Raw genomic sequence first — 16,019 nt, 5'->3', positions numbered from 1 at the left:
TTGCACTTGCGGCAATGGGTCGCCAAATGGCCACCTCCCATTAGCGCTGCGACAGTTGTGCGATGCTTCCGCAATCTTTCGTTGAGGCACTGGCCCGTCTGGCCTATGTAGCACTTGAGACAAGACAGTGGTATCATGTAGACCACCCCAATGATGCAGTTAACAAACTGCGTGGCGTGCTTGGTTCCACAGGCTATGGGTTCCCTGGTGGTGTTCACCATGCGGCACATCCTGGACATTTTGAGCGGCGCCGAGAAAACAACGCGTACGCCGCACTTTCCCGCCACCTTTTTGAGGCGATGGGACAGGCCATGCATGTATGGCACACACACAGGACGCCCCTGTGGACCATCAATGCTGGCGGGTAATCTTGGAGGCCACAGCTAGACACCATGGCGAAACCGACGGAACGCCGCGACGTTAGAGGATGACCGTGGCCACTTTCCCCTCTGCTCTAGCTTGATGAGAGTGTTCCGATTGCTGCTCTGAGGAAAGTGCTCGTCGAAAAGTTGTTTTCCTGGCGAAATGAGGGTACAGGATGAGTGATGAGTGGACAGTGGACTTATCTGTCCTGCCAAAGTTTCCAAGCGACTTTGCAGAGACGTATTATACGTCCAAAAACACATGCCACCGGGAACGCAGCTGCAAGCTTTAACTTCAGGTATGCGATGTCCATTTGCTAAAGCCTTACAGGTTCGTAAAACAAACACGATGGTAACGCATACCTACGAATCCAAAGGAAACAGCGACTCACATGAAACATTAATGACGACTGCGGCGCACATCCCATTATTTTGGGCCAATACACTCCACCAGCAAACATGCTGCACCGATGGTGTCGATAACACGCTAAGCGTGCTGTGGCCTATGGCACAAATAGCAACTCTAACGCCCAGCTGCACATTATTGTAGCCCGTCTGTGACCCAAAAAACTGGGCCGAACTATTGTAGTTGGCGGGCAGCGAGCGTGTTTCGGCGATAAGTTTTCTCCACGGCTCTAGGCACACATGTTTCGATCTAAATTCTGCCTCCTCCTCCTATACAGAGTGTTGCACGTAACTTAACCAAGGATTTTTTTAAAAAATGTAGCACACAGGAGCTGGGTGCAACGAACGATACACTATATCTCGTCGCGGTTGCCCCCCTCAGAGTATTTCTTTCAAATTCCGCGTAATTAGTTAATTAAGTATGATTAATTATGCAAAAATTTGAAACATTCACTTTATGGTCACGTACGTTTTGTTAAGGAGTAGAGGGGGTAAAGAACGAACCGATTCAGTTTTTTTGCAGCAACGTACCCCCTGTGTGGTCCTTTTTTTTTCTCGGTATTTATAGAAAGCCCGCGAAATATGAAAAAAAAAAAACACGCGGCTGCGCTCATGCACTTCAATATTCCAGCGCTCCTAATCGTGTTTCGATCTATTGAAACGTGCGCGCTGACCATGCCCAAGTGAGCGGCCGCTGCTCACTTCGATTGGGGGGGGGGGGGGGAGGGAATCATTAAAAATATAAAAAGACATTGAAACACGCTACTTTTTTGCTTTCCCTTTCCTTTTTTTTTTGTTTTGTCTGTGGGCTGTCACAGTAAAAGCCTCGTCTGAATGGGCTACCGGTGACCTGGCTATCACTTATCGCGTATCAGGCCGCACGATTTGCATGCTCAGCAAGAATGTGCTGACGCCCTTTCAAGAACATAGGAGAGCGGTGGCGGCCGCTCACTTCGAGACGGTGAGCGCGTACGCATCGTCCATTCAGAACGCGCTTGGCAGCGCTACTATACGGTAACGTAAGGGCGCAATCATGTGTGTGTGTTTTTTTATACATTTCGCGGGCTCTCTTTGAATTATAGAAAAAAGGACCACGTAGAAGATACGTCGCTACAAAAACTGCTACTAGTATGTAGTATTAAACTAGTACGTATCATCGTACATATTAATTGGTGACGCTAATCAGTCACCCTAATTAACTAAGTGTCCCTGCAGTCTAATTCACCTGCTGTGCGATGTGAGGCGCTCGTATACCACTAAACGAACGTTCCACTAAACGAACGTTCCACTCCCCTGTTCAAAACGATTTTGTCTAGAATTGCTGGGTATGAGTACAAAAGAAACTCTAAATTGAGTGCAAAACATCAAGCAGCAGCTAAATGCGTGGCGAGACGGGTACCAACCAGACCGTGCGAACTTTTGGTAAACAGTAAGGATTAAAAAGTTCCGGGCTCAATTTTCTTTAAAAAACAAAGCTCACTTACCCAGAACGCTGAGCCACAAAAAGAGTCCATGGCGGCCGTTCAAAAAGCTTTGCAACCAGGCAACCAGCACTCCAAGATCTCAGGCCATTCTTGCATGAGGCTCCTTCGGAGACATCCACTTTCGGCTTCCGCGGACCTGTCGGATATGCCAAGGCACTCATCTCGAAGAAATATTATCGCGAGATAAGCAGCCGACACAGGAGCACTCATGAAACTTCCTCGCGCCATGGCCTTTGTGAGTATATGCTTGGCGTTCAGTTCTGTGTAATATTCTTTTTCTTTTGTACGACCGCCCCACCGACCCTTCACTTACTGGACGCCGCCCCACCGACCCTTCACTTTCTGGACGCCGACAGGGGACGAAAGATGACGAAAGTCTGTTGTCTACCCCCCCCCCCCCTTCTTTCTATCGCCGGTTTCACTGCTTGAGCCAAGCGATTTCAGCTCCTCGGGTGAATCGAAAGATACAGCTGGATTTTTGGCGTAACCCTAACCGTACAGAGGGGACAAAAATTTAAGAGGCCTTTCGTCTTCTATACGGACGAATACATCGATCATAAGGGCCATCGAACAAGCAAATCTGCCGTAGACTTGATGTTAAACGTCTGAAGTAAGGTCTAGCAGTCAGACTTACTGCCGCAACAAGTTCAACGCTTAAAGTTCTCAGGTCAGAAGTAAGGTCTCATTGAAACACACTACTTTTACTGCAGGCTCTTTTTCCATTGTCAACCGAGTATCCGTGATCTGAGCCTATCTGTGTAGCACCTGCATCTTCCTTACCTTCACCTTTCAATTTAAAATTAAACTTTCAATTTCAACTTAGCGCAATCATAAATGAACGGCTTAGAAGACTTAAGAGCGCCCTTTCTGTTCATGCAAGTGCCCTAGCGATAGCGTAACCTCAGACGGCACATTGTCTTCGAGAGTCCGTTTCCTGGCAGACACATGTGCTCCTTATAGCACCGAGCCGGCCTGTGCAATACATTCAGTGGCCAGTAGTTGAAGGTACCTGTTTTACCTTATTACATGCTATAAAAAGCCCCTTACGGTTTACAACGTGCAATGCGCTATCAGCTACAATGAAGCGAGAGAAAAAAACAAAGAAATGAAAACACAAAAGCATACACACATAGATCCTGGAGAGGAAAGACACCGACGTTGGTTAGCACTTCTGAAGAGCAGTCTTCGCGCTTGTGAAGTCAAATTAACGTGCGATAGTATTCAGCTTCCCCCGGCTAAGATCTTCTAATTTGTCGTTCGTGGTTCAACTGCCTTGTTCGCGTTTCATTTGTTGCTGATAGCGCAGCTGTTGCATGAGAAGACCTACACTTTCCTCGTGGCATAAGTCTCAAAGATTTCATGAAGACCATTAATCGACGGTTGCGCTAAGTTATATTTCCTTCCCAAACCGGCTTCCTGAACTAGCTGGTTTTTCATGATGTACGCTTACAGCGCAGGCGGACAGGGATATAGGACAGCCATCACAACGCCTTGTGATGTCTTTTCTTCTATGTCGCTGTTCATAAGTGCTATGATCATTATTCATTCATCTATTTCCTACCTCTACTTTCAGCCACGTACACTAAAAGCGTGAGCAATAGGAGGTCGACCGAGATGTAGTGGTGTTGGACACTACACCCTAGAATAGTTTCCTCCACCGTTTTGAGATAAAACGCTCTACTCTAGTTGCAGCGTTGGTGTCCAATCATTTCACGTCTTAAACGCGGCGCAACGTTGTTGATTTTCAGCCTGCATTAAGCATCTCCCGCCGGCTCCGTGAAAAGTGTTTGCCCACAACTATGGTAACAGTTGGTGAGCGTCCGTCTCGTACGTGAATGGCGCTAGGTCTGAGGGCCCCAGCATTATTGTCCTTTTGTGTCTCCAGCCGGTTGTAAGAAGCACCACCAGACACCGTTTCTTTGGGATCCGTGAGGTGGCATGCAATGCTTACCTACGTGTTACATCAGTCGAGGAAGCAGACGTAGCCTGCGGGTCGAAAACACAAAAGCGTCGCATTCGATGGAAGATGAGTCCAGCTGCGATTCCTCGATGGTGCCTTCGGGCTTTAAATCACCGCACAACGCAACATTTTCCAACCTTAAGGGCGTTTAAGTGATGTTGTTGTTGTTGTTGTTAGCCTATCAAAAGATGGCACATACCCACACTGGGGGATCGGCAAGCGCAGATGCTGGCAAGCGCTGATGATACTAGCCTTCGTCGTCTTTGTATCTAAGTAGCGTCTCACGCGGCCACGAGGGTGGTGGTGGTGTTGTGGATGTCTTCGAAAACGGCACATACTCACGACGGGCGATTACTGGGAGGTGAGTGCAGTCTCTAACAAGAGGTGAAATTCCTACGACCAGGTAAACCACAGGATCACAAAAGGGATCGATAAGGAGTCTGGAAGCTCTGTAATGATTTAAAAATAGGGTGGAAATATAATTATTAAAATTTAAGAAGCATGACAAAATTTTCAATGCAGATATAAGCTAACAAATGAATCTCCAGTTTACAATGACGTAACTATTGAGATACCCGCACACTGGTGTCATCGGTCTTCTTACTATCCCGCTCTCTAGTAAATTTGATCACAGTCCTACAATCGCCACCTTGAAACCAATAAGCGAGAGCATAACATTTAATTAAGTTAGGTCATGAATGGCCAGTAGCTACGTTTTTAAATTCCTATTAAACATTACACACGGCCTTGATGAAGTGGTGCAAACACTGATCATAATAGCATTTACAATAAAGTGCAGACGCATCTCGGCAGTCTACTAAAAGATTTTATGGTTTATGGTTTAAGGGGGTTTAAAGTCCCAAAGCGACTCAGGCTATGAGAGACGCCGTAGAGAAGGGCTCCGGAAATTTCGACCACCTGGGGTTCTTTAACGTGCACTGACATCGCACAGTACACGGGCCTCTAGGATTTCGCCTCCATAGATATTCGACCGCCGCAGCCGAGATCAAACCCGCGTCTTTCAGGCCAGCAGCCGTGCGCCATAACCACTCAGCCACCGCGGCCGCTTCGACTAAAAGACGAAGAAACAAGGAACTAATGGGTCACGCGGAGGCGTGTGGTCGGCCACGGCAGAGAAGAAGAAGCTCTGGTCCCGGGTAGCCGCACGTCCACACCGATGTCGCTGGAACCCGACCTCCGGGAGGAGGACGACCCGGACGTCATCCGGCAGCCGGAAGAGCCGGCTGGCACCGGCTCGCCCGCACCATCGGAGGTGCAAATCGCCACCGTCCGGACGAGGTCGCGGCCGCAAATCCTGGTGCCCCGCCCGCACAGCCGCCTGACATATGTAGTCGTTTGCGGCGTTGGACTCTTTACGGTCAGTGTCGTGGTCGTAGCAATTACCATCTACAAGACGCAGACGGGCGAGGCCATTTCGGCGCTCTTCGGCCAGAACATGCCGCTCCTGCCGACAGCTAACAAGTCGGCGAGTGCCGACGCTAACATCCTAGCCCCAGTGGTCAACCGACACCTCGCCAAGCACAAGAGGAAATTTTTGCTTGCTCAGTCAAGCTGCAAGACGGACGTGTGCGTCTGGACCGAGAACTACCTGCGCGGGAAACTCAACTGGAGTGTGAACCCATGTGCGGACTTTTACGCGCATGTCTGCTCCCGGCGTTGGACTGACCCCGACCTTAACGTGCAGTCGAGAGCCTACCAGGAGAGGACAGCTGGCATGATGATGATGAACATCGAGAAATTCTTTCAAAACTACCGCAAAGAAAATGAAGAGCGATACCGCGAATATCCCGGCGTGTTTCTTCACCAGGCCATCTCATTTCTTCCCAAGTGTAAGGCTGAAGAAAAGAGTAAAAAGAACCTAGCATCTCTGCGCACTCTTCTGGAAGAATACAGTCTCGGCAATTGGCCTTACAAAGAGGCTCCCCGCGATGCTAGTGTTGTTAACATCTCGGCCTTTGTGGACCGTGATTTCGGTGTCTTCCCCTTCGCGAGGGTGTTTCTGCGGAAGCTGTTTGAAGGTGATCGTGCCTACACTGTCCACATTGATGCGCCAAGCTTTACTCTCAAGCGGTACAACTTAGCGTACCTCGGCAAATCGTCGGAGAACTTCTCTCAGATGGCCGCCCTTGCTCTGTCTCTTTTCGAAAAGACAAAAGATGTGACTAAGCAAGCTGAAGCCATTGCGCTTCTCGAGAAGCAGCTACACGAGATCGCCTCTGTGCCCCGTTTTCTCGAGTTCCAGGACAAGATCAAGAGCGTAGGGTGGCTTAATTCCACAGACAAGTGGAAGTGGAAAGAGTACCTCGCAATGCTGTTCCAAGATCACAAGAGTTTCGACAAGCATAAAACAATCGCCATCATTAACCTCGACTACGTCAGCGTGCTTGCTTCTGTTCTCAACGAGTACGACACAGCCACTCTTCTCAACTACATAGGCTACCGCCTCGTAGTGCATATGTCCCCTCTCCTAGGCAAACCAGCCAGCCCACTGCTGCGCCTGAGTCACGACCATTACTTGGAGTTTGTTCCGGACCGGCTCCAAGCCTGCATGCATCTCCTAGAAAGACTTTACAAGCATGGCATGCGCTTTTTCGGCCGAATGACCTTCAGCAGGAGCAACTCTACGCTGCTCCTCAAACACTACGACTACAGCATGAAGAGCCTTGAAGCCCAGATAAAGAGCAGCATGTCGAATCACCTCCTCTCCTCTGTCGTGGCTGGAGCGCTCGGCAATTGGCGTGGGCGTTGACAAGATTGAGAGCATGCGGCTCATTTTTCTGGACAGCACAGACGATATTAATACCATCGCAGCTTACTACAACATCAATGATCAGAATATAGACCAAAGTCACTTGGTCGAAAGCTTTCGAGAGCTCCAGGCTGGAACCATGAACGTCTACTGGGACACCAAGCCTGGGAAAGACGACCTGGATGCGAGGTTCGACCACACGGCTTTGGTGCCAGGCCATGAGTACTTGATCGGGCGCAACACACTGTTTCTTCCCCACGCCAACATTGCTTTCCTCAACGACATTACCCAGAGCATCGACCCCATTCTCGTCCCACTCATCCTGGCTGAAGTCTTCCGAGGCATGTTCACAGCAGTAGACCGGCGCGGTGCCTCCGTGGATCACGCCCTTTCCATGGCCTCATGGTGGAACCCCGGTGAGGTGAGCAAGTTCTGGAAGGTGGACCTATGCTTGCAAGACCAGTACTATGCCGAGATTCACTATCTCTTAGGAGACGACGTCGAGGTACGTATGAAGCTGGAAGAGAACATCGCGGACAATGCTGCTGTGGGCCCACTGCACGATACGTACTTGAGTGTTCTCACCTCTCAAGACGGCGCCGAAAGACTGAAGATCTCAGTGGACGGTCATCGGCTGGACATGCAGCAATTGTTCTTTGTCCTCTACGCCGTTGGACTCTGCGACAATCCTAGCCATGAATCATGGGTGCGGAAGCTAATGTTCGGCGAAGTTCCCGGCAGACTTAGAACAAACATTCCGCTAATGAACTTCGCAAAGTTCTCGGCTGCTTTCGGGTGTCCGGAAGGCGCGCCCATGAACCCTACTCGCAAGTGCATCGTTTGGTGAAAATACAGGATCACAGACACAAAACAAAGTGCCTGTTGACGACTGCGGCAAAAAAAGTTAATAAAACGGAACTATGCAGAAAAAGAATGCCTATTTTTCATCCCTGCTAACTTTTATCTAGGCAGCGTGTCTCTACAGTCTTCCGGGTAGCTCCAACACGATCCTAGGAGCCTTTGAAGCTTATCTTGCCTTTGAATGAAAAGTGCATTTCGATCTATTGCACCGCCAAAAGCTCTCCCTCTCTCTTATGATTATTGTTTTGTGGTTAACATGCCACCAACTTTCTGCATTTCGCTTAGAACAGACGTGTCGCATAAGTACACCCTCTGTCAAAGTCTATAGTTCAGCGGTTTTGCTTCTAACATTCCAAACTTCATTAAGGTCAAAGAAACTCTGGTTCACCCTCTTCCGAAAGTCAGAACTTCTGAGGGTGTTACAGGAACGCCACAACGCTGCTTAGAAGCCAACTCCCTAGGCTCTAAACTTTTTGACATAAGCTGTACCTTTATACGGAGTCTTACTTTCATTCTTCAATGCGCCAACGAATTTCCACTTCAGTTTCAAGAATTCACAACCCTCCTTGTGTGAACAAGCGCACATTTTGAAATTATGCGTGACGTTGGTTGGCTCTGACAGTCTTATCACATACTAGAACTCTTACGTACTTTCATGACGTCAACGGTGAAGCCTCAGAGCAAGAGCAGCCTTTAACCTCACTTTTGGCACCGCAATTTTCCCTGCATGGCTGCTATCTTTTCGCTCGGTATCATTCTTTCAGAATACGGAATTTTTAACGGCTTCGTTATGACATTGTTATGACATTGCTCCTCAAGCTAACGCAATCTTGGCACTAAAAATAAGGAGGACCCTTAAGCTTCATTTTAAAAGTTGACACCATGACCGGCTTTATTACGCAAGTAATAAAGCAGGTCGTGGTTGACACGATAGCGCTTTGTCCTCCTTTTCCTGTTTTCGGTTTTGGTTTTTGAGGGACGGAAATGACATAGTAATTCCTCGGTGGACACCCGAACCGCGCCGTGAGAGAAGGGAGGAAGGTGGGAGTGATTGCAGTAGTGGAGGGCTCCCGAATAATTTCGGCCACCTGGGGATCTTTAACGTGCACCGACATCGCATAGCATACCGGCGCCTTTTGCGTTTCAATACAATTATTTTTCTTTTTCATTCTCATTTTTACTTATATACATACACATATAACTTGTTTTAGTACAAGGAAGCCGCATAACACCGTCTGTTTCAAGGTCACCTTTCTCGGAAAAATATTTTGAAAATTGGAAAAATTTAAGGTAATGTTATGGAAATATGTAAGGTAATGGTCCATATTATAATATGTAGCAAGGTTTTCTTTCAAAGTGTTTCCATCGATAGCATTGAACAGCTAAGACTTCCATAGAAAACCAAAGGGGAACGCTTTTGGTGATAGCAAAAACGTGAATAGAAAAAAAATACAAGAATGCCGTCGGGTGATCTGCGGATGTATTGACTGTATAGTGAAATCTTACATTATATGAAAAAATTGCGTTCATAAGCGGTTTTCCGCTTGCTCAGTTTTGTTATCGGGGGCAGGAGCCTCTGTCAGGCCATGTGCACTTAATAATAATAATAATTGGTTTCTTGGGGGAAAGGAAATGGCGCAGTATCTGTCTCATATATCGTTGGACACCTGAACCGCGCCGTAAGGGAAGGGATAAAGGAGGGATTGAAAGAAGAAAGGAAGAAATAGGTGCCGTAGTGGAGGACTCCGGATTAATTTCGACCACCTGGGGATCTTTAACGTGCACTGACATCGCACAGCACACGGGCGCCTTAGCGTTTTTCCTCCATAAAAACGCAGCCGCCGCGGTCGGGTTCGAACCCGGTAATAATTAAATCGGAAGGAAAATATTTTTGCCAGCCCCGGCATCTGCCATCGATACTGAGGACGGACGACAACGCCGGGTTTACAGCAGAACGAGTTCCTTACGCTATCGCGTAAAATTGTGTTCCCGTTGACAGCTATGCAGTGATGCAGTGTGATCTGGCTAGTAGTCTGCCATGTGCTTGTTGATGAGAGCGGCTTCCAGCGAAAGTTTCGAAAAAAATTAGCATTGGCTAAGCTCGGCTATGCCAGGATATACGTAGCGTGAGCTATATGCTCAGCCGCTGACCATCAATTGCAGCTTAGCAGCAATTTCGCACTGCTTCCCCATGGCTATGCCGCACTGGCAAACGCCCCGCTATATGTATACCCCCAATGATACCTCTGTGCATGCGCACAAAATGAGATGCGCTATCAAGCGGCTCCGGCGCAGCGTCAGACTTAATTTTATCAGGACCGACGTTATGCTAATTCCGGCACCGTGGCGTTCTGTTTGCTTTTTATTATAATTTGTTTGTCTCACATGGCTATCCATTTCATCTGGCTCGGCTACTGATCCAGAGTTCCCGGATTCGAACCCTACCGCGGCGGCTGCGTTTCAGCTCCATTGAAACGCAAAGGCGCCCGTTTGCTGTGCGATGTCAGTGCATGTTAAAGATCGTCAAGTGGTTGAAATTATTCCGGAGCCCTCCACTACGGCACCTTTTTCTCCCTTTCTTCTTTCACGCCCTCCTTTATCCCTTCCCTGGCGCCGCGGTTGGGGTGTCCACCGAGATAAGTGAGGCAGATACTGCGCCATTTCCTGTCCCCAAAATCCTCACGCATGCGCAGCACGGCTCTCCAGGAATTACGCGAAACTGCTCAACCTCGGCCAGTCTAGCTCACGCTACAAAAAATTTTGGCTTTGGATTAGTCGAAATTATTCCGGAGCCCTCCACTACGGCACCTCTCTCTTCCTTTCTTCTTTCACTCCCTCCTTTACCCTTCCCTTACGGCGTGGTTCAGGTGTCCAACGATATATGAGACAGATACTGCGCCATTGCCTCCCCCCCCCCCCAAAAAAAAACCAACCAATTAGCTCAGATAATCCAGGATATACAAAGCGAACGATGTCGGCGTTCACTGTGTTCACTGGCGTTTTCGTTGACAACGTACCAGGCTCCGACGATATTGAAGAAACGAAGGCGCATAACTTGCTCCATGGGTCAGTGAATATAATTGGTTTTTGTGTGGAAAAGAAATGGCGCAGTATCTGTGTCATATATCGGCGGACACCTAAACCGCGCCGTAAGGGAAGTGATAAAGAAGGGAGTGAAAGAAGAAAGGAAGAATTAGGTGCCGTAGTGGAGGGCTCCGGAATAATTTCGACCACCTGGGGATCTTTAACGAGCACTGACATCGCACAGCACACGGGTGCCTTAGCGTTTTTCCTCAGTGAAAATGTCAGTGCAAATGAAAATTGTTTTGAGGGGGAAAGAAAATGGCGCAGTATCTGTCTCATATATCGTTGGACACCTGAACCGCGCCGTAAGGGAAGGGATAAAGGAGGGAGTGAAAGAAGAAAGGAAGAAAAAGGTGCCATAGTGGAGGGCTCAGGAATAATTTCGACCACCTGGGGTCTTTAACCTGGACTGACATAGCATAGCACACCGGCGCATTGCCTCAATCGCGCTTTGAGGCACGTAGCGATGGCGAGAGAGAGAGATGTGGGCTGCATGCATTAACGCTGACAACGATGTGACAGACACGCGGCACCGCAGCAATAGGCGGCAGCGTTCTGCTAGAGTGGCAGGGTGGGCGCGCTGCCCGCCCGGTGTGTGGAACGCTCTCAACGTTGCGGATGCCCAGCCGCGTCTAGTTGCCCGATACACCATAGCTCTCACTCTCTAACCAGGTTCGCCAGAAGTTAAACCGCAACTATAATTTTTTTTTATCCAGCTGAGGCTCGGCTAAATCACGTGGCCAGGCAGCAGCCGCTCCGCGGCTGTGGAACCCCGGTCCAGCGACGGCGAAGTCACATGATGCGTTCCTACGGCAGCGGTGCCACGTCATGTGACATCACGTAGCGTCACGTGGTTGTGATTTCACGTTTCTCGGAGCCAAGTTTGCTCGCTCCTGCTATGCCAGTAAACCCTTTGCTTTAATAAGTTGCGTTATGTATTTGGTGTAACGCACACACAGAAATAACCAGTAACCGTATACGCACAAATGTACGTCTCAACGCACTTGTCGTAGATGCAAGCAGTACTTTGGTTTGGGCTAGTTGGTTCACAATAATAAAAATAATAATAATAATAATAATTGGTTTTGGGGGAAAGGTAATGGCGCAGTATCTGTCTCATATACCGGCGGACACCTGAACCGCGCCGTAAAGGAAGGGATAAAGGAGGGAGTGAGAGAAGAAAGGAAGAAAGAGGTGCCGTAGTGGAGGGCTCCGGAATAATTTCGAATACCTGGGGATCTTTAACGTGCACTGACATCGCCCAGCACACGGGCGCCTTCGCGTTTTGCCTCCATAAAGACGCAGCCGCCGCGGTCGGGTTCGATAAAATTGATTCTGAGTACGGCGCAGAAGAAACAGGGAAACGAAAGGCATATGAAAACAACGCTTGCAACGTTGTTTTCTATGCGTGCGTTCCCCTTCAAGCAAACATTGTGTCAGCATTCCTTTTGGCTATCCATTTCATCTGGAATTTTCATACAGACGATGTCATACATAGCTATATATTAGATAAAAAAATCTCATGACTTTTTTTAAGTTAACACACCTCAAAAACAGTACTACTAAAATTTACCGCAAACGGGTCCTTTATCAGCGCAGACCATTCTTCCCATCTCCCTGAGTGTCGCAAAGTACGGTAGTCTGTTGCTTCCACACAGCGCCACTCACACTACGTCCCTCCACCCACGGCAGCGGAAATTTCTAAACTTTGCATCTTCAACAAAAAAATGTGTCACTGAAAACTATCCAGACCCAGATGTCCTTACCTGTGCAGAATACGGAAGTAGATGTTCCAACTGATACTGCGAGGAAGCACGTGAATATTACGGACGCAAAGAAGAAGAAAATCGGCACGCGGGTACCTCGCGGATTCACGCAAAAGCTTGTGGCAGGGAAGAAGAAGCTTTGTCCACGAGCAGTCATGCGTCCTCAAGCGATGTCGAAGGACCCCAGCCACCAGGGCGCCAACGCCAGAGACGCCACTCGGTCGCGGCAAGAGCTCTCCGACAGTGGCTCGCTCCATCTAACAGAGCTCCAGATTGCTGCCATTCAGGGCCGATTGCGATCGCAAGTCCTGGTTGCCCGCTCGCCTGCCCGTCTGCCGCACGTAGCCGTGTGCGCCGTCGGATTCTTCACGGTCTTTGCATGCGCCGCTGTGGCCACCTACCAGCTGCACTTGGATGAATACGTTGCGGTGCTGTTCCAGCGCACCATTTCTCTGCTGCGGCGAGCCAGCAGCTCGGCGGCCACTGCCGGCAACGTCCTTACCACAGCGTACAGTCGACCCCTGGCTTATAGCGAAAGGAATGCTCTACTTAATGAATCAAGCTGCAAGACGGACGCATGCATCTGGGCCGAGAACTACCTGCGCGGGAAACTCAACTGGAGTGTGGATCCGTGCACCGACTTTTACGCTCACGTCTGCTCTCACCACTGGATGGCCCATGATCTCGACCTCCAGTCAAGGGTTTTCAGAGAGATGACAGTTGGTGTGTTGATGAGGGACATGGAAAATTTTTTCCAAAGCTACCTGAAGGAAAACCAGGTGCGCAGCCAGGAGTATCCTGGCGTCTTCCTTCTCCAGGTCATCTCGCTTCTGTCCAGCTGCCAGGCTGAAACTAAGAATGGCGAGGACCTCACATCCATGCGCACTCTTCTGGCGGCATACAACCTTCGCCATTGGCCCTACAACGACACTCCCGGGGGCACAACCATTGTTAACATCTCGGCGTCTTTGGACCGTGACCTCGGTGTCTTCCCATTCGTGAAGGTGTCCCTGCGGAAGCTGTTCAGCGATGACCGTGGCTACATGATTCACGTTGATGCTCCAAGCCTCACTCTGAAAAGGTACAACCTCGCATACCTTGGCGAATCGGTGGCGAACTTCACCGAAGTTGTCGCCTTGGCATTGTCGCTTCTCGACGGAGCTAAAGATGTGAGGGAGCAAGCTGAAGCCATTGCTCTTCTCGAGAGGCAGCTCCATAGAGTCACATATGTACCACATTTTGTAAAGTTCCAAGACTTAATTAAGCGCGTGGAGGAGCTTCAAAGCACAGCCGAATGGGACTGGACAGAGTACCTCACTATCTTGCTCCAGGGTACAGAGCAATTAAGCAACGCCACACTAGTTGCCATTCTAAACCATCATTACGTCAGCAAGTTGGCCTTCGTATTAAACGAGGCCGACACTACCACTCTTCTCAACTATGTTGGCTACCGCCTTGTGGTGCATATGTCTCCACTGCTGGCCACAGCAGCCAACCCCTTGCTGCGTTTGAGTCACGACTACTACTTGGAATCTGTTCCGTACAGGCAACAAGCCTGCATGCATCTACTGGAAAGACTTTACAAGCACGGCATGCATTTTTTCAGCCGCATGGCCTTAGCCAATAAGAACTTCACGTTCTTTCTCACAAATAATGACCACAGCACGCAAAGCCTCGAAGACCAACTCAAGAGCAGCGTGACTGGTCGCCTAATCTCTTCATCGTCGTGGCTGCAGCAGCGCTCAACCATTGACATAGCGGTCAGTAAGATCGATAGAATGCAGTTTGACTTCCTTGACACCAAGAACGATATCGATAGCATCGCAACTTACTACGATTCGAAATTTGAAGCTCTAGACCCGAGCCATTTGCTAGACAGCTTCCGAAAGCTTCAAGCCGGAACGATGCGCGTCTACTGGAAGTCAACGCCTGCCAATGGCGACCTTGATGCCAGATATGACCTCACGTCTCTGACAACAGGGCACGAGTACCACTTCGGCCAAAACGTACTGTTCCTTCCACTCGCCAACTTTGCCTTCCTTAGCAACATTACCAAGACCGTCGACCCGATACTCATACCTCTCATCATGGCCGAAGTTTTTCGAGGTATGTTTGCAGCGGTGGACCGACGCGGCGCTTCCGTGCACCCCAAGCTTGTTGTCGTCACCTGGTGGACAACCAACGAAATGAGCAAGTTCTTGGAGCTGGAGCAGTGCTTCCGAGATCAGTACGATGTCGAGATCCGCGACATGACGGGGGGCAACATTGAGGCGCGCTTGAAGCGGGAGGAGAATATTGCGGACAACGCTGCTCTGGGCCCTCTGCGCGACATGTACATAAAAGCTCTCTCGTCTCAAGACGGCGCCGACAGGCTGACGATCTCGGTGGATAATCGTCAGCTGGATATGGAGCGATTGTTCTTCGTTCTATACGCAGTTGGACTGTGCGATAACCCGAACCGAGACTTGTGGGCACGGAAGCTCGACTTCGGAGAGATTCCCGGCAGGCTGAGGGTGAACATTCCGCTCATGAACTTTGCCGCGTTCTCTACGGCCTTCGGGTGTCCGGCTGGCGCGCCCATGAATCCAGCTCGCAAATGTGTGGTCTGGTGATAGCGCTCTCTTGTGGCTTGGGTAAAGAATGGAAACCATAATTATATTTGTCAAAAAACCACGTAGCTTCCTTTCTTCCACCAAGAACCTCCGTTAATGCAGATTGTGTCATACCAGGACAAGGATGTGTGGCTTGTTCTAAAACTTCTTAAAAAACTTTTTGTATGTACAGGACTGAGAGAGATTGTGTCATACCAGGACAAGGATGTGTGGCTTGTTCTAAAACTTCTTAAAAAACTTTTTGTATGTACAGGACTGAGAGAACGAAAACCTTCCAAATTGGCTTCTCGGGGTGTTCGAGCTAACTTCACCTGTTCACAAGGCGGACATGCACGGCCTATACCTTGTATTAATTTTGCCTTGCCTGCCGTGCCTTTTTTTCTAATTAAGCCTTCAAAGAGGCAAGTTGTACTACCTAAAGAGCTGGGATTTATGTGCGACTTCGTTAAGGTTTCACCCACATCATTTCCTGCTTTCACCTTTTTCTATAGCTTAAGACATAAATGAATTAAAATTGTTAAACTTACTTCCAAAGTTCTCAAAAAGTTACCATTTCATGAAACTCAGACCTAAATAAAGATCATGGCCCTCCGAATAAGAATACGTGAGATGGACCATAATACAAATCAATTTCTTTCCTTGTAGTGTAGAAATTTTGATTCGAGTAAATTTTGCAAGAGGCGGCAAAAAGATTGTTGAAGTCTGCAACCAGATA

General features: G+C 48.9%; 2 protein-coding genes and 1 pseudogene across 2 annotated transcripts in view; 2 read left to right on the top strand and 1 right to left on the bottom strand.

Annotated features, from left to right (window-relative positions):
- The window catches only part of LOC144104641 (multidrug resistance-associated protein 1-like), a 58,950-nt gene extending 56,542 nt beyond the window's left edge, over nt 1–2,408 (bottom strand). The window contains exon 1 of the mRNA XM_077637776.1: nt 2,252–2,408. Coding sequence (XP_077493902.1) covers nt 2,252–2,281 — 30 coding nt within the window. The 5' untranslated portion in view covers nt 2,282–2,408. The remainder of the gene's footprint in view (nt 1–2,251) is intronic.
- Nucleotides 2,409–5,158: 2,750 nt separating this feature from the next.
- On the top strand, nt 5,159–7,871 carry LOC144105658 (neprilysin-1-like; annotated as a pseudogene).
- Nucleotides 7,872–12,862: 4,991 nt separating this feature from the next.
- Nucleotides 12,863–15,767, top strand: LOC144103744 (neprilysin-1-like). The gene has a single exon (XM_077636399.1). It carries the CDS (start codon nt 12,863–12,865, stop codon nt 15,302–15,304), a length of 2,442 nt encoding a protein of 813 aa, XP_077492525.1. The 3' UTR covers nt 15,305–15,767.
- The last annotated feature ends 252 nt before the right edge of the window (nt 15,768–16,019 follow it).

The sequence above is a fragment of the Amblyomma americanum genome, chromosome 9, assembly GCF_052857255.1.
Source record: "Amblyomma americanum isolate KBUSLIRL-KWMA chromosome 9, ASM5285725v1, whole genome shotgun sequence".
In the NCBI taxonomy this organism is placed as follows: Eukaryota; Metazoa; Arthropoda; class Arachnida; order Ixodida; family Ixodidae; genus Amblyomma; species Amblyomma americanum.
The sequence above is the reverse complement of the archived record's forward strand: the minus strand, read 5'-3'. Positions and strand labels throughout refer to the sequence as shown.